Source organism: Lissotriton helveticus, chromosome 3_2 (genome assembly GCF_964261635.1).
Source record: "Lissotriton helveticus chromosome 3_2, aLisHel1.1, whole genome shotgun sequence".
NCBI classification, from domain to species: domain Eukaryota; kingdom Metazoa; phylum Chordata; class Amphibia; order Caudata; family Salamandridae; genus Lissotriton; species Lissotriton helveticus.
The window spans coordinates 86,926,646-86,948,634 of record NC_136062.1 but is presented as its reverse complement, the minus strand read 5'-3'; the positions used below and the strand labels follow the sequence as shown (position 1 = coordinate 86,948,634).

Here is a 21,989-nt window from a genome sequence, read left to right as displayed (position 1 = left end):
TTAATTTGAATCTGATCTATGTTTTGGAGTGATTGTGGGTTTGTGTAAACAAAGGTCTTCACTTGCTTTATTAGACCTCTTGTGGGGAGAGCTGAATTAGAAATCAATTGAAATACTCCATTATTCTTTTAACAGTTTCCACTCCTTTGTTTGTAGGTTTGATGCAAAAAGAGCTGTACAGCAACTTCGGGCCTGTGGTGTCCTGGAAACAATTCGTATCAGCGCAGCTGGGTTTCCTTCGAGGTACTTACAGTCAATTCATGATTTGAGGCCTTATAAACAAATATTTCCAAAATATGAGAATTGTGCGCAGATAACAACTGCCAACATTTCAAAGCGCTGTATTTATTGTTTGACTTTGTTCTATATTTGTCCAACGTGCATTCATCATTAGCTGCAGAAATGTCTTTTTTTATAAAAATATGGACTACGTTGTATCAGAAACACACCCCTAGCTCCACTTGCTTAAAGACCTATGTCTGGTCACATGTCCCAGCATTTAAATGCTTCTCCTTAATTCAGAGGAACTATTAAATCTGAAGAGGAGACACGTGTTGTGTTGAAAGTTGACCCATTAACAATATCATGAGCAGATATTTCAAGCACTTGTGGCCATAACATAATGCTCGACATTTCCCAGAAAGTTCTACTGTTTACCTCACATTAGTTAAAAAAATTGTTGATACTTTCCCAGAACAGTTCAATTTATTTGCCAAAAGAAAAACTGCTAACTAAAAATAAAGGGCCAGATGTACGACCATTTTTGTGGTCACAAACGGGAAATCGGCCCGTTTGCGACCGCAAAATAGGTCTTCCCCATACACAGACCCTATTTTGCGAGTCAGTAACCTAATACCGACCCGCAAATTAGCAAATTAGGGTTTGCAACTCGCTATCAGGAAGGGGCGTCCCAAGGGCATCCCTTCCTAACAGTGAGTCGCACTTCAATGTACGATTGTTTTGTGGTCGCACATCACTTGCAGTTTGCCACCTACTTCAAGTAAGTGGTAAGCCACTTGCAAATGGGAAGGGGCCGCCAGGGACCCCATCCTCTTTGTGAATATATGCGGAAATATTTTTTAAGAGCAGGCAGTGGTCTCATGGCCCACTGCCTACTGTTAAAAAATTAAACAGAAACGTTTCATTTTTCTTTTTTAAATGCAGCCCTTTGCTGCATTTAAAAATAAATGCTCTATTTAAAAATCAGTCACAGACATGATGGTCTGCTGACCCCAGCAGGCCACCATCCCTGGGTTGCTAGCCATTCCCAATTGGCTTGCACATTGCACCTACCTCATGAATAGTAATGAGGCAGGCAATTTGCGACCCCATTAGGAATTGCAAATAGTGTTTGCGAGTTGGAAATTGTATGGGTTGTACATCTGGCCCAAAGTTCCTTCCTTGCTGAAACTTGTTTGTCTAGCGTCTTGATGAAAACAATGACTTATTGCTTTGCTCTGGTACATGGCCGTAGGTCTCTAAATTTGAACATTTGATATCTCATGCAGTTGTTTGCATTTACCTGAGTGATTTATTGGTGAGTAAAAAAAGATGGTTACAGGTGTGTTGGAGGTTTCTTACCAGAATGAATCTGTTTTCATTTATGCAACCAATTCAGTGATGTTTCACAGTGTGCTCACGGTGTTTTATAAATGGATGCTATGTTTTATCGAATGTCACAGAAATGTGCATAAAGAATTAAGTCAACCTGATCAAACACCTGCAGAATAAATTGTAATTTGAAGTGAATTGTTTTTTACGATTAATAAGTTAATTGGTTGTTAATTTTGCTCCAAAGTAGAAAAAAGAAGAGGTTGTAGATCTTATGCTCCATAACATTGTTAGAGCATTTCATGCCACCATGATGGTAATGTTGATCCAAACATGACAAAAAAACGTACTTATTTTAGGACTGAAAATTTGACAGTACGATCTTTCTCTATTATGAATCAACATTTAACTATAAGAGAAGTTAGTGTAATATTTATAAGCAAGCTGTGGAAGGAGTTACTTTGCCTCATACTTACATTTAAATATGATTTTTTAAATTGAATGTAGTATATTTTATGGTTTCCAGTTAGTCAGGATATTTGACTTATTCCATTATCAGTATCCCTTGAAATCTCTCCTGGACCTATCAAGAACATGGTAAGAGAAGTATCTGTTCAAAGATATACAATTTAAATGTGAAAAAGTATCTTTTCTAAAAACAGAGAATTTTACTCATTAGGGAGACATTACCTAGCTAAATGACCAATATGGTGAATAATATATAATATTAAAGTGCAGTATATGTTTTTACTACTATCCTGCCGTTTAGCAAAAGAAATACAACTTCTGATTCAGTATTATGTTCATCAGAATTGAAGGGAAAATAAAGAAAAAAAACACTCTTGAGAAAATTGTTATACATGGTGTTATGCAGTCAAAGTAGTTGCAAAAACACCAAAAAATGTATCTAATAGCAGATGAAATATAAAAGTATAAACAAATGTTTCTGTGCTTTTTTTTTTTTTACCTTTTCTTTAATTGTAACTGCATCCAATGTTGAATAATAGGCACCTTTTTAGAAACATTTGGCATTTATATTAAGGATTTCTGTTACTTATATATGAAGGATATTGTTTAGTATAGTGAATAAGCAGTGAAGAATAGCTGTAATTACGCGATTTCATGAAAGGTTTGCCAATTCTACACAGGTGGACATATCAAGAGTTTTTTAGCCGGTATCGTGTGCTGATGAAGCAAAAGGATATCCTGAATGATAAAAAGCAGACATGCAAAAATGTGTTGGAAAAGCTGATTCTGGTAATAAAAATGTAACTTCCTTTAACTTTCTTTATGTATTTTAATTGAACTACAATTGCAGTGATTTCAAACATTGTATAACGGACTCACAAACTTGTCTTGAGATGTCATGTTGCAGACTGTGTTTCATGCAGTTCAGAAAATGGATGAATAGTATAATTCATGTATTTCTTGTCAGAATGTATTTTTTAAAAACATGTTTATACTTTTATGTTTTTTTTCCAAATGAAACCGAATAAAGTAAATAATGAATAAAAAAGGATGAATAGTATTTGGCATATCTTTGTGATTATGCTGACTATTAGGCTATTAGGCAGAGAACATACATAGAGAGAACACAAATATTGCAGATATATTAATGTGCGGTGGGCACAGAAATATTTTGGTCATAAGAAGACATTTGATGATTGTCCTTTCTGACTGAGTACATTAAGCATGTTACTCTCAACACCTGAAAGTCATGTTTCGCACAATGGTAGTTTAGCACACTGGATAGTATCCACCAATCAACTATGTATGGAAAGGCATAGCACACACCCAGGTGTGCCCCCTTGGAGGTTTGCCCCCTTGGATGTTCTGTCTATGAGGACTAACTCCAGCCACTGTCTCATCTAGTGTTGTCATAGAGTTTGAGATTGCAAGACTTTTGGGGGAGAGCACACACCACAAAAAAGGAATACGACCAGTATGTTGCTCTTATTCTAGGAGGGCATGTGAAGAAATTCAGCACATTTCTCAGAGATCAAGTGGAATCTTTTGGGTCATAGATAACCCTATACCATCCATGGGCTAAAGTTGAAGAGATTCCCTTCTGGAGATGGGGAGAATCCACTACACTGACTCTGTGCAGCTTCTGCCTGGTATTGCACTGCTGGGTGGGTAAACATGCCAAAAGTATAGGTTTCCATCTAGGCATTCTGCCACAAATCGTTGGGTATAATAGTGCTTTGATTGTATAATTTTGGTAACGAAAGTCCCAAGTTTCCAATTACTATATATGTGTGATGTCCTCTATTGTTTTTGGTATTGTTATTTAGCATTTTTTTAGAACACAGTCTGCCGTTTCTATTTCAATATATCATTATCTAGTTATGATAATGCATGCAGGAATGTAGTGTTACAAAAGAAAAAAATATATATGAACAAAAAATATAGGCCTATAACTACAGTCACTCTGGAAAATATGAGAATATACCTTGAGATTTAGTGCAGATCATAGTAGTATAATTACCATTCTTCTGTTCCCAATAGTTTGGATATCTTTCCACGTTTGGCAACATTGGAGAATGTGCTTTATCATTTAAAAAAAGGTGTGAGCATGGGGTAGGGTTTTGAGGGGGAAATGCATAACATTACCTTGTGTGCTCTAACCCACCCTTTGTTCTATGTATACCTTACCCTCCAGTTGCCAATATTCTGCCAATTAGGTACGCCTTGAACCTCAGAATATTATGACAGACAGGCCATGCTTTTTGTTTTTGAGTTTATTTAGCTCAGAGAAAGGCCTAGTGGAATCTGACTCTCTCTATACATAGGCGTCACTCTTGAATATCTGTCATGGGAAGCTTGACAAGTCCCTCAGTCTCTAGGTCCCTCTTTTCAGAGATATTTGACTACTCCAGTAGTTATTGGGAAAGAAGGGAGAGCTTGCCTGGAACTGTTACCCATTGTTTTCTATAAACCTCTGTATTATAGTAGCAGTGTTAATGGGGGTACTTGTAGAGCGCGCAGCTACTCAGGAAGAGTGTCCCGGCGCTAAAAGAACCTCAGGGCTGGAATGTTGCTATTGTGGAAGGGAAAAAAACCTTAAGGTTGTTGCTGAAAAAGCCCAGTTTTCAGCTGCTTCCTGAAGGTGTGTGAGTCAGGCACCTGTCTGAGTGACAGCGGTAGAAGGTTCCACGCATGGGCAGCCTGTACTTGGAAGGGTGCAGGTGCGGGAAAACTTAAGAACAACCGCTTGCTGTCAAGAAGATGACCTCAGGGTTCTGCTGGGGACATAGTGTAGAACTCTTTTTCTAATATAGTGAGCTCCTGTACCATGTAAAGCCTTGAAAAACAAAACCAAGGCTGTAAAACGATTTGTTTTTCAGACAGAAAGCCAGTGCAAACCTTCAGGTGAGGGGAGATCAAGCTCTAGGTCCAAGCATGAGGACCGCCCTGGTGTCCGCATTGTAGACCACCTGATGTCTACTTAGTATGTGCTCTGGGAGACCCAGGAACAGAACATTTACATAGTCCAACCTGGAGACAATGAGGGTTTGAACCACGGTCTTCCTGTGGGTGATAGGTAATAAGGAGAGAAATTTCTCAAGAATTTGGAGGAGGCCAAAACAGGAACAGGCAACTGCCTGGACTTGAGCTTTCTTGGACCGTGTGTCGTCCAGCTTTACTGTATTTACCAAGATTAGGGGTGGTGACATGTCTGATGGCCACCATTGTTGCCATTCGTCCCAAGATGGAGAGCCAAAGAAAATTATCTCCGATTTCTCTGGGTTACATTTTAATTGATTCTCCTCCAGCCAAGTGAAAACCCCGGTAAGGCATTTGTTGATCTTCTAGCCTATAAAATCCTCGCCCGTATCACATGTGAACAAATGCTGCATATTGTCAGCGTAGGAAATTATTGTTGCGCCACATGCTTCAGCCAAGGGAGCATGGGGGGCCATATATAGATTAAAAAGTGTATTGCTCAAAATGGAACCCTAAGGAACGCCCACCTTCATGGGGGAATGGGAGCGATGAAAGCAGGGGACCAGACCACTTGGTGTCTATCCTCCAAAAAGGAGGAAAAACACCTGAGCACCGTGCCTCCCAGGCCGCACTCCTGTAATCTATGCAGGAGTTGGTCATGGGGCACAGTGTCAAAAGCCATAGAGGGGTCTAGTAAAATCAGCAACGCTTTATCTCCATTATCTAACTCCTCCTTGATAGACTCAAAGATTTCAAGCAGGGCAGTATCTGTGCTGAAAATCGACCAAAAACCGTACTGGCTCTGGTGGAGAAGATTGTTAGTTTCCACGTATTCTGTGGTAACTAAATTCACATATTTCTGTAGTAGGGGATCTCTGTGTATAGTCATAATCTAGTGAATAGTCCCGCCCATGTGCGTGGACCCCGAAGCAATCAAAAATAGTCTCTTAAGCTGTCAAAACATGCAGAACTGCATCGACACTTAAGAGAGAAGTTAAAGACAGATAATGCAGCCTATATCCACAGGCTACACTGTCCAGTACTTCAACTAGAAATTCCACCAAAATCCACAAACAGCACAGCCTGTCCAGGGTTTTCCAAGAGAAAAACCTTGCCTTTAACAGCAAACCCCTCTGGAATGGTAGAGAGGAAGAAGTGGACAGACAAGCCCCATAGGCTGCCATTATGTGGCTCAGAACAGGATACTGTGCCTTTAAGAGAACTTTCCAGAAGTCTCACAGTATCCCAGAATGCACTGCAGGTCCCTTTTACTTTCAGTTCTTTTTTCCGGCTCCTGCAAGCAGGACCCTGGAGCATTGAGCTCTCCCTTTTCAAGGGTTTAATTTGTGATTTTTCACTTTTTTCAAGTTTTTTGAGTGCTTTTCTTGAAGTACTTTGGTCTTTCTTCCTTGTGTTTGTCTTGGGGCACTCTTTATTTGCCAATATGCCTGCATTATTTGACAAATGCCCTGAGTGCTCGAGGACGAAGGCCAAGTCGGACCCACACGAGGTGTGCATCATCTGCCTTCCCTCATCTCATGTCCCAGAGGAGTGTGACATCTGCCAAGGCTTCTCTAGCAGAACCCTGAGGGATAGATTGAAGATCAGGCTCCAAGGCCTGGAAGACAGAAGACTGAAGGCACAAGGTGGGTCTGGAAGGGCTTCCTCTGCCCATGCTGAGGCCTCTGGGGGGCTCCCCAGGGGCAGGAAGACCAGCAAGCGTCCCCATTCTCCGTCGGCGTCGATTGCACCGACTACGGCGTCGAGAGGGATGACTGCAGTCTGTTCCCCGTCTCCCTAGGGCTCTGGGTTGAAGCTGCGTCGACGCTCGGCATCGAGGAAACGAATAGGCCGCCGTCGAGATCACCGACGTCGGGAGGTGGCCCGGCGTAGGCGCTCGCCGTCGAGGCGACACGGCCATTCGCCATTGGCGAAGAGAAGGAGGTCGTCATCGAGGGGATCCTCGACGTCGATGAGGCGTTAGGCATCGAGGAGACGCTCACTGTCAAGATGAAGATCGCCGTCGAAGCGAAGGTCGCCGTCGAGGCTAAGGTCGCCGTCGAAGCTAAGGTCGCCGTCGAGGCGAAGGTTGCCGTCGAGGCGAAGGTCGCCGTCGAGGCGAAGGCGTTCGACGTCATGGAAGAGGCGTTCGGTGTCGAGGAGGAGACGCTCGCCGTCGAGGGGCCGACGCTCGCCGTCGGGTCGACGTTCTTCGACGCCTAAGAGCCGCAGAAGGAGTTCTGGCGCCAGGAGTCAGTCGAGCAGGCGGCAGGTGCCGATAGGAGATTCTCCAACGCCCCAGCCTAGGACAGAAGGCGGATCACCGGGCTCGGTGTATTCTGAAGTGTTTATGCCTTCTAGGCTGAAGTCGGTTACGCCCCCTCCTCCATTGCCCAGGGGGCCACCGCCGCGGGCTCCCACCCCGCCTCCAATTCATCCTCAACCTCAACCTCTGCTTCCGGCTGACAGGCCTCCTCCGGTTCCTCCGAGGACGGCTTCGCTGCCTCGATTCCCAACGCCCCCTAAGGGTACCCCTCGGCCGAGGGCCCCTGCCGGGCCAAAGTCGCCCACTCCGGTGAAACTGGCTGAGCGCTCGAAGCCAAGGAGATCGCGATCTCGCTCCGGTCAGAGGGGGAGATCGCGGAGTCGTCACAGGTCCTCAACGAGATCGAGACGGCGTCACAGGAGGCGACGGTCGCGGTCCCGCACGGATTCTTCCGGGACCAGAACCTACTCACCGACCTTGTCGGAATCCTCGGGGCCGAGAGTATCGCCGGTGGACGACATCAGCACATTCCAGGATGTTCTCCTGAGGAGTGCAGCTAAATTGGGTATCACGGTGACGGTACCTACTCCAACGACATCCGTGATTTTCGAGACACTGCATAAAAAACACCTCTTTCGACCTTTACTGCCTCCAGTGCCGGGGCCGGTAGAACCTGCAGAGGAATTGTTTCTCACCCCTGCGGTGACGAAGGCCGCTCCCTCCCAGCTCCTTAAGAAGTACAGGGCCCCGGATTCTGACCCGGCCTTTCTTCGGATGGATCCTACTCCGGATTCTGTTATAGTGACGGCGGCTAGGAAGCAACATGCCACCTCCGCGTCCTCTACTGTACCTCCTGATAAGGAGAGCCGATGGATCGACTCGGCAGGCAGAAAGGCCTGTGGGACGGCCTCTACTCCGATGAAGGCGGCCAGTGCTGCGGCTTTGCTAGGGCGGTACGATCGTGCCCTATGGGAGTCCCTACAGCAATTCGCTGAGTTCCTTTCCCGGGAGAAGAAAGAGGACTTTCAAGAGATCCTGAAGGAGGGGATGCTGGTGTCGAACCAGGTCATCAGCGCGGCTGCGGATACGTCTCTTCTGGCTGCACACGGGTACTGTCATGGTATCAACAAGCGGCGCCACGCGTGGCTTCGGCTTACGTCACTCAAGCCGGAAGCTCAGCAGCGGGTGGCCAATCTGCCTTTCTCAGGTGAAACCCTGTTTGGCAAGCATGCGGATGACGAAATGGCCCGCATGAAGGCGGAGGCCGAGACCCTGACGGTGGTCGGGTTGGAAAAGCCCAAAGAGAAGAAGGCCTACCGCCCGTTCCAGACACGGTTCGGGGCACAAGGCCGAGGACAGTCTTCTGGACAGCAGCAGCAACAACAGCAGCAGCAGTTCCGGAAGCCCTTCCAGAAGCGCCAGAAGGGTAGAGGCGGCCAGCAGTCTGCAGCAGCGAACAAAGGCCCAGCTGGGTCTCGACCCTGAGCGGTTACTTCCCCTACATCCGTTACCCGCTCCGGTGGGGGGAAGCATTCAATTTTTTCTGGCAGAGTGGAGAAAACTTACTCAGGACAAGTGGGTGCTGAATATTGTTTGCAATGGATACAGTCTTCGGTTCACCAGCCCGCCTCCATCTATTCCACCGGTCAGCTCGCAGTTTCAGCTGCGCGAGCTCCAGGCGGAGGCTGATATCCTGTTAAGGAAAAGGGCGATAGAAGACGTACCTCTGTCTCAAAGAGGAAGAGGTCTGTACTCCCGGTTCTTTCTGGTTCGCAAGAAGGACAAGAACGAGTTCAGGCCCATTCTGGATTTGCGGCAAACAAACAAGTGGATTCGCAGAGAGAAGTTTCGCATGCTGTCGTTGCATCAGATTTATCCTCAGCTGCAACAGATTTATCCTCAGCTGCAACAGGGAGACTGGCTATGTGCTATAGACTTACAGGATGCGTACTTCCATGTGCCCATTGCACACAAACACAGGAAGTTCCTGCGATTTCAAGTCGGCGCCAATCATTATCAATACACAGTACTGCCATTCGGGCTGAAGTCTGCGCCCAGAACATTTTCGAAGTGCATGGCGGGGGTAGCGCCACACCTGAAGAAGAACAAGGTGTTTGTCTACCCGTACCTGGACGATTGATTGATCAAGGCTTCCTCCTTCTCCGAAGCTCAAAAGCACTTCCAGAAGACGTGTGTTCTCTTGAACAAGTTGTGGTTGCACATCAACATGTCCAAGTATGTCCCGACTCCGGTCCAGTGCATACAGTACTTGGGAGCCTCCATAAATACCCTGTCAGCAAGCATGTCTCCTTCGGAGGAGAGACGATTATCACTCCTTCGGAAGGCTCAGGCTCTTATGACCGCTCCATCTACAACAGTGAGGACAGTGTCTTCTCTACTGGGATCGATGGCCTCTTTTATCTTCCTCACACCGCACGCACGGGTGCACATGAGACCATTGCAGGAGTGCTTGGAGGATCAGTGGGATCAGAGGAAAGGATCTTGGGACGACATGATACGACTGTCTCTGCATGCTCTTCAGTCTCTGAAGTGGTGGTGTTCAGCGGAGAATCTCCTCAGAGGGGTTCCCTTCCACAAGGACATTCCCACGCAGACTATCGTGACAGATGCGTCTCTACACGGCTGGGGGGCGCACTCCGGAGACTTAGAGATTCAAGGGAAGTGGTCCCCGACGGAGTCCACGTACCACATCAATTTCCTGGAACTCAGAGATGTTCACTTGGCACTGAAGACCTTTCATCCGTCCTTCCAGACCAACTCTCTGCTTGTTCAGACGGACAATACGACCACAATGTATTACCTCAACAAGCAGTGGGGGGTCGAGATCGCGCAATCTGTCGCAGGAGGCGCAGGCGATCTGGCACTGGCTTCTAGCCAGAGGACTGACGATAACGGTTACCCATCTACCAGGTGTGCAGAATGTTCAGGCAGACGCACTGAGCAGACTGATTCAGGAAAACCACGAATGGGTCATAAACAAGGTGGGGGACTCCAGACGTAGATCTGTTCGCCACTGCCGAAAACAGCAAATGCCGAGACTTCGCCTCCAGGTACTACCAGCCGGGGACACTGGGGAATGCGTTATGGATCAACTGGTCGAACAGCTTTCTGTACGCTTTTCCACCCATTCCCCTGATTCCGGCGGTGCTCATCAAGCTGTCCCAGTCCAGGGCGCAGATGATCCTTCCTCACATATGGCTGCCGTGCAGGCCGGACCTTCTCACAAAGTTCGGGGGCAGATGTTGCACCCCAACCTCTCGTCTTTGAGTTTGGCAGCATGGCTCCTGAGATAGTGCAATATGGCCATTAGAATCTACCTGAAGATTGCATGGACATCCTGAACGAGGCTAAGCGACCTTCCACTAGGACTTCATATGCTTACAAGTGGAAGAGGTTTTGCATCTGGTGCAAGTCCAAGAACTATGACCCAACGACATGTAAGGAAGATGTAATCCTTCCGTATCTTCTACATCTGGCGCAGTCTGGCCTTAATGTCCATTCCATTAAGGTTCATCTTGCTGCGCTGACTGCCTACAGGAAATGCCCTTCACAGACTTCCTTCTTTCAGATCCCTGTGATCAAAGATTTTTTGGAAGGCTTGAAGAAAGTGTTCCCTCCTGTCCGGCTTCCTTCGCCTTCATGGGAATTGAATGTGGTGCTGTCCAGATTGATGAAGGAGCCTTTTGAACCTATTCATAAGGCTTCGTTGCAGCACCTGTCCTGGAAGGCGGCGTTCCTCGTGGCCATTACATCAGCCCGCAGGGTGAGTGAAATTCAGGCGTTGTGTTGCCAAGAACCTTATACTGTATTTCATGCTGCTAAGGTTGTTATGCGTACTCACCCTAAATTTCTTCCAAAGGTTATATCTGATTTTCATGTTAACCAGACCATAACTTTACCTACGTTTTTTCAGAATCCTTCCTCTCCAGCGGAAAGGTCTCTGCATTCCCTGGATGTTAGGAGGGTGTTGAAATTTTATCTGGATAAAACCAAGGATATTCGTAGGTCAGACCAATTGTTTATCAATTAGGATCAGTCAGGACGGGTCTTGCTACCTCTAAACAGTCCATCTTGAGGTGGATTGTGTCCTGTATACAACTGTGTTACCAAAAGGCTAATAAGACCTTAGGGGGTATACCTAAGGCTCATTCCACCAGGGGCAAAGCTGCCACGACTGCTATGCTCCGTAATGTTCCAATTGCAGAAATCTGCAAGGCGGCCACTTGGAAGTCGGTCCATACCTTTGCTAAGCATTACTGCCTGGACACTGATGCCAGGGCAGACGCTCAGGTTGGGCAGGCTTCGCTGTGAAATCTGTTCGCACAGTAGTGGTGTTATTTCTCTTTTCTCCACCGCCGCTTTGGTGTGGTGATGGGCTTGCCATTCTATTCACTAGATTATGACTATACTCAGAGATCGAAACAAAAGGGGATGATGGACGGAGCGTTTGAGCAAATCAAACACTCACCCCCCGTCAACTCATCTGGGTTTAATCCATCACCATTCTTTAGCTCACTCAGCCACCCCAGTTCAGACATGGCCATATGCAAATCAGTCTGACCCTGTGCCTCATGGGAACAGTCCAGCCTGAACTGCCAAGCCATGTCTTCCCTGGACCGGAAACAAGCATCCTGGGACCGGTTTCGGATTCATAATCCTCATCAGCCAGGCTATCTTGAATTCAGTGGCCAAGTGAACAAGGGACTCACGTCTGAGCAAACCCTGCCAACTTAAGGCTAACAAAGCGAAACAAAAGGGGATGATGGACGGAGCGTTTGAGCAAATCAAACACTCACCCCCAGTCAACTCATCTGGGTTTAATCCATCACCATTCCTTAGCTCACTCAGCCACCCCAGTTCAGACATGGCCATATGCAAATCAGTCTGACCCTGTGCCTCATGGGAACAGTCCAGCCCGAACTGCCAAGCCATGTCTTCCCTGGACCGGAAACAAGCATCCTGGGACCGGTTTCGGATTCATAATCCTCAACAGTCAGGCTATCTTGAATCCAGTGGGCAAGTGAGCAAGGGACTCACGTCTGAGCATACCCTGCCAACTTAGGGCGAACAAAGCGAAACAAAAGGGGATGATGGACGGAGCGTTTGAGCAAATCAAACACTCACCCCCCGTCAACTCATCTGGGTTTAATCCATCACCATTCTTTAGCTCACTCAGCCACCCCAGTTCAGACATGGCCATATGCAAATCAGTCTGACCCTGTGCCTCATGGGAACAGTCCAGCCCGAACTGCCAAGCCATGTCTTCCCTGGACCGGAAACAAGCATCCTGGGACCGGTTTCGGATTCATAATCCTCATCAGCCAGGCTATCTTGAATTCAGTGGCCAAGTGAGCAAGGGACTCACGTCTGAGCAAACCCTGCCAACTTAAGGCTAACAAAGCGAAACAAAAGGGGATGATGGACGGAGCGTTTGAGCAAATCAAACACTCACCCCCAGTCAACTCATCTGGGTTTAATCCATCACCATTCTTTAGCTCACTCAGCCACCCCAGTTCAGACATGGCCATATGCAAATCAGTCTGACCCTGTGCCTCATGGGAACAGTCCAGCCCGAACTGCCAAGCCATGTCTTCCCTGGACCGGAAACAAGCATCCTGGGACCGGTTTCGGATTCATAATCCTCATCAGCCAGGCTATCTTGAATTCAGTGGCCAAGTGAGCAAGGGACTCACGTCTGAGCAAACCCTGCCAACTTAGGGCGAACAAAGCGAAACAAAAGGGGATGATGGACGGAGCGTTTGTGCAAATCAAACACTCACCCCCAGTCAACTCATCTGGCTTTAATCCATCACCATTCTTTAGCTCACTCAGCCCCCCTAGTTAAGACATGGCCATATGCAAATCAGTCTGACTCTGTGCCTCATGGGAACAGTCCAGCCCGAACTGCCAAGCCATGTCTTCCCTGGACCGGAAACAAGCATCCTGGGACCGGTTTCGGATTCATAATCCTCATCAGCCAGGCTATCTTGAATCCAGTGGCCAAGTGAGCAAGGGACTCACGTCTGAGCATACCCTGCCAACTATACACAGAGATCCCCTACTACAGAAGGAGTAGTTTCTGTCCTGTAACTCCAGTTCTGTAGTAGGGGTATCTCTGTTATAGTCATAAGCGCCCGCCCTCCTCCCCGGTGGAGAGAGATATTCATGTAAGAAATGCTACAGGTCTGGCGTGTTACGCCTTCAAAAAGAACTGAAAGTAAAAGGGACATGCAGTGCATTCTGGGATACTGTGAGACTTCTGGAAAGTTCTCTTAAAGGCACAGTATCCTGTTCTGAGCCACATAATGGCAGCCTATTGGGCTTGTCTGTCCACTTCTTCCTCTCTGTCATTCCAGAGGGTTTTGCTGTTAAAGGCAAGGTTTTTCTCTTGGAAAACCCTGGACAGGCTGTGCTGTTTGTGGATTTTGGTGGAATTTCTAGTTGAAGTACTGGACAGTGTAGCCTGTGGACATAGGCTGCATTATCTGTCTTTAAATTCTCTCTTAAGTGTCGATGCAGTTCTGCATGTTTTGACAGCTTAAGAGACTATTTTTGATTGCTCCGGGGTCCACGCACATGGGCGGGACTATTCACTAGATTATGACTATAACGGAGATACCCCTACAACAGAACTGGAGTTACAGGACAGAAACTACTCCTTCTCAAGGAGTGGAGGCTCAATGTAGCGTACCACAATATTAATGATGTTCAGTAAGAGTTCTACAGCATCCTTTATACGGTGTCTGAGTGAATCTCATAGAGGGATTATGGATGTGAAAATCCTCCTATGGTCCTGATTCCACTTAAATAAATGAGGAAAGAAACCATTTCTAGTAGACAATCTCTGTCACTTGGTCAAAGTTCAAGTGACCTATTGACACCTGCACATTTTCTCCTCCTCCCGATAAGTCTTCATCATTTACATTATTGACACCTTACAAGATGAGGATCTCTGGGAGTTGAGCGTCGAAGGCCTTCATATAGATTTACCAAACTAGTTTAATCTATACTCATAATTTTGAACAATATATCTTCCATCTATTTTTTTGAAAGATTGTATTTTTTTTTTTTTAACATTCAGTACATAATAAGTTCAGTACTATCAATGTTTTATAACAACTTATCCATCCCTCCACATGTGTTATTCTACAGCAGGAATTCCGTACAAGGGATTCATTAAGGACAAGAACATCAATTTTGTACGCCCTGTCTAATTCCCCTTCTTCCTGGATACACGCCCCACATTCTCCCTGGATACACGCCTCACGTCCTACAGGTTAAAATAGGCATTCAAGGTTCAGAGTCCAGTGTGTGGTCTTTGCGTCCCTCCCCAGTTTCATCAAACCCCACAAGGAGCAGGCCCCAAACTTGCATGTCAGTTGCAGCCTTTTTGTCCTTTCTACTCTGAAGGAGACACATCACTTCTCCTACCCCCATTCTCCAACCCTGTTCCCTAGGGCCTAAGGGACCCATCCATGAAATGGCACCCCACCTTTTTGCCAGTAGCAGGGCCAATTACATACATTTCCACTTCATTTTTCTACCCGTTTGTTTCTTGATGTTTCCCAAATGACATTTGGTCTTGTCTGCATCCAGTGTCTGACCCTCGATATACTCGTCTTTGGACAACTAGTTCCCAGAAAGCACAGACCAGGGGGCAGTGCAGTGCCAAGTGGAGGAAGGTTGCTGGGCCACCCTGACATTGGGGACATCTATCAGTCTTAGTAAGATCTATTCTGTGCAGCAGGACAGAGTGATGTATGTACGATGTACGTAGTGGAAATGTACAAGTTTGAACCGCGCATTGCAAGTTCCTAGTGTAACCATTGCACAAATACCTTTTCACTGCGCTTCCTATAGCGGAGTACCAATTTCCTCCCCCCAGGCCAGTTTAACCAGAAATGTGGTCCTTGGCTTATCAGCAGTCATGGCCCTGTACAGGTGGGATATCAAGTGTCTACCCCCACCAAACTCCAGCAGTGTCCTAAACATGTCAGAGGTAGTAGAGACTTCCCGGTATGTTTGTCAGATATCCTGAACTACATCCACGATACTTGCGTACAATAGAAACTGACCCACATTGAAGGGTCCCTGAGCTGCTTCAAACGTAATTAACGTTTCATTCGTGTATAGGTTCCTCAACATCAACAACCCCCCTCCCTCCAAGCACTAATGTTCACCATGGTGGTTAACTGGCAGAATGCTGGAAGGTCCCAGAAGTTGTACTCGCATGTGGAGGGAGTGCCTCTCAGTACCGGTTTCACTCCTATGCTCCTATAACGAGTTGGTGTGCTTAATTATTTAAGGTACCGTGGAGCTACCTCCCCCACCATCAAAGAGCAGTTGTGGCAGCCCCACTTCTCTGGAATCATCTACGGGCAGATCCTTCTCCGAGTTTCCCCATCCGTCAACCAGTGTGCTGCATGTTGCAATTGGAATGGTAGATAGTACAGCTCCATGTTTTGTAATGCCAGCCCACCGCCCTCTATAGGTAGATAAAGAATCTCTCCGGAGACTCTCGCCCACACCAGAGGCATCAGTGAGGGGTGTAGGCGCATGAACACTGCCATGGGTTCTGTGTAGAGCAAACTTTCCCAGTCTCTGAAACCTTTGCCGAAGCCTATTGCCTTCAGACCACAGGGTTCATGGTTCGATCCCCGGCTCCGGCGGCAGGTTAGCCCAGCACCATGTGACTCTGGGCAATAGCTTGCTTAATCTTCCCGAGGGCCCCCATCGCCGGGACACCTCAGTCGGAGGTAGCTGTGCGCTTTACAAATGCTGGCAAGCAATGCAAATAGGTTCTGCCAATTCAGTGTCAATTTCATTGGCAATGTCAATAGATACCAAGGCTAATTCTCCTGCTCTGACTTCCACTTCATGCATGGTGGTGGTCCGGCCTGGTATAAAACTATATTAGTCCGGGTGGACCAGCCAGACAGCCAATGGAACCAACCGCAATGTGCCAGCTATACAAAGAATTTTCATATCCGTATTTATCATTGTTATCGGATGATAGGAGGACAGGTCCGATGCCTCAGCACTAGGCTTCAATATCATTACAATGATACCTTCACGCATGGATGCCAGAAGCACCTTCCTTTCTAGGGCCTCCAGATAGACCTCGAGTAGACGGGGTGCCCCCTCTGCATTAAAGGCCTGATAGAATGCAGCTGTGAAGATGTTGTGTCCTGGCATTTTTCCAGTTGGGAGGGACTTTAGAGCCCTCTTACCCTCTTCCAAGATGGGGGTTGGTCTAGCTTCTGTACTGCCACAGCTCTCAGCTGTGGCATCATATCTTCCATCTGTGAGTTTTTAGTGACTCGCATTTTTAGATCCTGTGGTCCCATTCCTACAAACTGCTCGTGTGTCCTAGGAAATCATACGTTTTGGCGTAACATACATCGTCGTCTGTAGTTCCTGCTTCAAACCTGGCTACACATTCTTACTGACGTTAAGGAATTAAAACACAGACATTTCACATCAGTCAGGTACAGAGGAATGCAAGAAAATCATGTAGATGTCACTGTATTGTAATTTAGAGGTGGAAGTGTTTTGAAGTTAGTTTCTTTTCAGGCAGTCTGTATCTCTCAGTGGCATGCATTTTACCGTCTATCAACTATCCTTTTCAGTTGGTGTGTTCACCACCAATTAATGGAGTGGCGATAATGAAAAGGTGCAAGTCTTGCATGCATCCTAAGCAGACAAACCATCGTGACATACTTAGCCTCTGTGGCATAGCAAAGTCAGGTGGTACCCAGTGTGGAATATTTCTTGTCACCCCTGGCTTGACAAAATGGCATAAATATGTGTTTAAAACACATATTTTTGCCATTTTGTCATCCCACCCTCAGTGATGACACCCGGGGCGGCCCGAACCCACCGCACCCCCCTTCCTACGCACACTGCTTAGCCTGCAGGGGAGGGAGCCCCACACTATGGGTGCTTCACTCCCATTTATGTGCACTGTTTGTTCTATGTCGTAATCCCTTCAGTGCTAATCTGCTATTCCTGACCACTCAATTGCCCTCCATTTCGTTCACACTCTTACCTTTCATTGCATTAAACCTGTACTGAAGAGGATACAGAAATATGAGTATTTTTTCTGGAATTCTACAGTTCTTCATGTATTAAGCTTTGTTTATTTTCCGTTGCTCTGAAACTCCAAAATATCCTGGGCAAGAAATGAGTTTGGTCAGTGTATTTTTAGGTCTCATCATCCGGTCCCAGAAAATGGAATGGACCAAGTCCTCTTTCGCAAAGGAATCAGACCAAAGAGTGCCTTTAACCATCCTAAACATAGAACTGGAATGGAAGATAGATCTAACAGCATCATCCGAAATGGCTACACACTAACCTCCTGCAGAACACCAAACAAAAGATGCATCGGAGAATAAACATGTCAATAACATATTCCTAGACAATCACCAAACCCTAATGTGATATGCAAGATGGCTAATAGGAATTCTAGATATTACAAAACTCTAAATTTAGCATGTGGGAAGATTTTACCAGAGAGGAGCGAGGCAGAATGTGAACATGCACAGATAAATGTAAAGTAGGAAAAAAGGCATATGAGGACCAAGTGAAGGAAAGGCTTAACGATTACTGTTAATGTCACAAGGAACGCACTTGCCAATTAAATTCACAGACTACTCATTACTAAAAAGATAATACATTAATATAACAATTTGAAATAGAGGTAGGCACGTCATACAGAAATCCGTTACAATGGTGCATTAAATAAGAGAATAGTCCACCAAGTCAAGGCAACGGTTTTAGGATTGGGCTCTGCCCATGTTTTGCAAAAGCAGAGTACACTGTATGTAGCAAGAAGCGTGGCACAGTGTTCAGTCATGAAGTGAAACCGGTTGTTGGTCTGTGAGAGGCTATTTGACTTAAAGTATATGACTGCCAGTGCGCCATAAAGCCCCTATATTTTTCCAGATGTTATTAAATCTCAATGATCTGGCCATGTTTGACACTCCTTTGTTTCTTCACAGCTTTCAAACATTTTAAATACAGCATTTATGACCATCAACTGCTTCAGGTCAAGCGAAATTGCACAAGATGAAAACCTTTGTAACTTTGACTTTACTTCTTTGTGTATACTTCTTGGATTTGGTCAGCTTTCTTCTTAAAAGGAAGTTGGAAAGACCCCCTCTTCCTCCCAGTGTGCACTGCCTGCCCATGTCTTCTCCTCCACCACTAGTCTCAGCGTGTTGTGTCGAATGTCTAACCAAAAAGTAAACACAATGATTTGCTGTGTTTTGTTTGAAGAGTGAGCCAAAAGGATGTCTGATTTCATTCTTTGCACATCTGTGGGAATTCAGCTTTTCACGTGCTTTTTAAAACTTATTCTGTTCATATTTTCATATGAATTACGAAGGCCATGTTTATAACAAAATGTCACCAATCGAAGATGGATAGTGTAAAATTAAGTAGACGTTTATTGCAAGCATGAAGGACTCTGTGTTCTTCTGCACTGAAATCAAAATCTGTGTAGGCATGAGACAAATTGGGCAAAATTGTGCATGGTCCATATTTAGGAATTCATGCACAAATGATCTCTGTCGCATCTCTGTGCTTTTCTGCTATGATACTGATCATATGATTTCTTTGAAAATAGGACAACAATAAGTACCAGTTTGGCAAGACCAAAATTTTCTTCCGAGCCGGCCAAGTAGCTTATATGGAAAAAATACGCGCAGACAAACTGAGAGTGGCATGTATCAGAATCCAAAAGACCATCAGAGGCTGGCTAATGCGAAAGAAGTACCTGCGCATGAAGGATGCAGCTATCAACATCCAGAGATATGTTCGAGGATACCAGGCGCGACGGTGAGCATAACAACTACATGGTTTCCATTTGACTACAATATGAGTATGGATTTGTATGCAAAAGAACTTGTATCTGAAATAATTTTTAACAACATTTTATTTATTTGTATAAAATAGCAACTAAGCAGTCTAAGTATAATTGTCAGTTAGAAAGCACAGAAGGAACTTAAGCAAGGGGACTGACTAACCCGTTCTACCAATGCACATAGAATTCAATGGACAGTCACTGCAAGATTATAACTTTACAACATAATAGCACAGCCACATCCTCTAAAGCACGATCCAACCTAAGACCTGTGCGCAACCAAAATATTACTACTCCATTTTGAGGAAGGCATCAAGTTGTAGGTCCAGTACGTGATGTTTATAGACCATTAAATAAACCACACCATAGAGTTTTGAACCTTAGTTAGTTTGACCTCATAGTATCGAACAATCCTTGAGCATGTCCAAACCATATAGCCCGGGCCTGCTTCTCGGGCACACATCCTTATGAAACAGATACATTTCATGTAGTACCATCAGTGTAACTCTAAGGTAGGTTCTGTGGAAGAAGCTGGATTATGTGGGTTTAAAGGGAACATTGCTGATCACATTTCCCGCAAATGTGATTGTGTTTGTCAGAGGGATTTCACAATCTGTGTTATATTTAGTTCCCAGGGCCAGAGTAGCTTTGGGACTGTTTTCACATATTACGTTTTAGATTAGTTATCATTTGCCTCTGTATAAGTCGCTTAGGATTTAGCGGGTCAGGTTGGGACCCGTGCTAGGTCAACCAGGCCGCTTTAGTCTGTATTGGATATATCAGAAACTGTCCCAGCTTATCTGCAACCATGACTATGCTTCATTGAACTTAACAAATTTGCCACTTTCAAACAGGTGCCCCATATCCATGAACCCACACTTTTCTTGCATACAAGCCCCAAACCTGTTCATGAAAGAAACCAAGTATGTCGCACTGAACCCAACCTTCACAAAAGACAGTGAGTTATTTTAGTTCATGAGTTTCAGTCAGTAAAAGTTTCTACGGGTTCTGATCATCATCTAGCCTACTCATTGGGTACCGGAACTGTGCCACAAGGTAATTTATTTTAAAATTAAGGAACAAAGCATTCCCCTTTGCTAGGGGAGCTTCAGTGCCCAACGTTTTACCCTAGGTTGTTGCCCTGGCCACATCAAGGAGAATATCAAACTATTTAATTATGTATGTGTGCATCTCACAAAAGGGACCTGGTGTAATACATCGACACATCTGGGAAGTATTGTCTTGGGTAATGTCACGTAATGGCTTATTATTGACAGGATGAAGAGGAACAGAACATTATAGAATTATGCAATTCTACAATTACTCGTCCTGTACTTAAATCTAATATATCCTTGTGCGTCTGAGCCACACAGACCATTCAAACCATTCAGAACTCTGCAGCACACATCACCTTCAATTCATGGTGGTCCACTGATTTGATACATAAACGCACTCCGGTTGATTTGCTCACTCACACTTACAAAGTACTACACAACATTGGTCCCACCTACCAGAAAAATCACATTTCCTTTCACCAACCATCCAGACCCCTCCACTCTGCCGGATGTCTACTATCACACATCCCACGCATTCACACAAATAGGTCGATAGACTTCACCTTCGCGTACATCATTCCTAAAGCAAGTAACAACTTCCCACTACACACCAGAGGCCTTTTCTCTTGAGTTCTGCAAGAAGCTGAAGCCTTTAGAATACCCACCCCCCCTATGGGGCTAGGGTAGTGCCTCACCCCTGCTCAGCACCAGGAATCCCTCCCAGGTAAAAGCACACACTGCAAATACATGTAAAGTAACATAACGTATTTCAGAGTAACCAAATTAATCTGACTGCTTCAGCAAATGTTACATAGCACAGGTATGATCCCTCAAGTGGGAAACTTCTCTAAAATAGGTGATAAATGATTAATGTCACCCACCTGAACACTCAGTTCCCTAATGTATTTGCTAAGTATTGACACTTGTGGTTTCATCTAGCTATCTGCAAAATATTTGGGAGAAGCCCATGAAATCAATATCCTGGGAAAAATGTTTGCAAGTGGAACACCTTTGCCAATGTTATCCCTCAGGAAGAATGTTACTGAATGTTGCAGTTTTGCACAATTTTGAGGATGGTGTCCCCACCACATCTGAATTGGCGAACCACCACCAACCGCAATAAAACACAACCCACCTTTCAGATATCTTTTATAATACTGACTGTTTGTGATGTTTAAAAATGTTTCTCCCTCTCAATACAATCAAAAAAAACCTTAGTAGGACTTTGGAGAGGAGGTACCACCGTTTTCATTCTCTAGGATACCACAACTACTGAGGATAAAGTACAGTTTGACTTGTGCTAGATGCCCCAGGTTAAGAATTGTATTTCTGTGAGGGACGAAACTGAACTGATCAAAGTGAATCAATTGTATTGACCATAAGCATCAATTTTAAAGGGTCTGGTAAGGATTTTCACATCAGCATTAATCATGGGTGCCTGCCTGTATGATTTACAGCCCTTAGCGTCATTTGAAGGTTTAGGGACTACTACAACACAGCTTCCTTCATCAGATCAAGTTCTTACGTCCACACATAGAGCCTCATGGTTCCCCTCAAGTTATTTATCAGCAGTTACATTTGAATTGCACTGATAAAGCTCTGCGGGGAGCTTAATAAGAGCCCAGAGTCCTATCCTGCTCCATATAATGGATTGAGACTAGAGATTAACATGTCTGACTACTTTAGAGTAAGTCTATGGACACAGGATTATCTTGGGTATATGTTCATTTGTTCCATTTCAGGATAGGTTGGTTTCGGTATATAATTGCTGCAGATACTATTGGAA

At 45.3% G+C, this 21,989-nt stretch overlaps 1 protein-coding gene across 3 annotated transcripts in view; it reads left to right on the top strand.

Moving 5' to 3' along the window:
- The window catches only part of MYO5A (myosin VA), a 665,088-nt gene that overhangs the window by 514,805 nt on the left and 128,294 nt on the right, over positions 1–21,989 (top strand). For all 3 annotated transcript variants that reach the window (XM_078684842.1, XM_078684845.1, XM_078684843.1), the window contains exons 17-19: positions 157–243; positions 2,700–2,808; positions 18,912–19,123. In XM_078684842.1, coding sequence (XP_078540968.1) covers positions 157–243; positions 2,700–2,808; positions 18,912–19,123 — 408 coding nt within the window. The remainder of the gene's footprint in view (positions 1–156; positions 244–2,699; positions 2,809–18,911; positions 19,124–21,989) is intronic.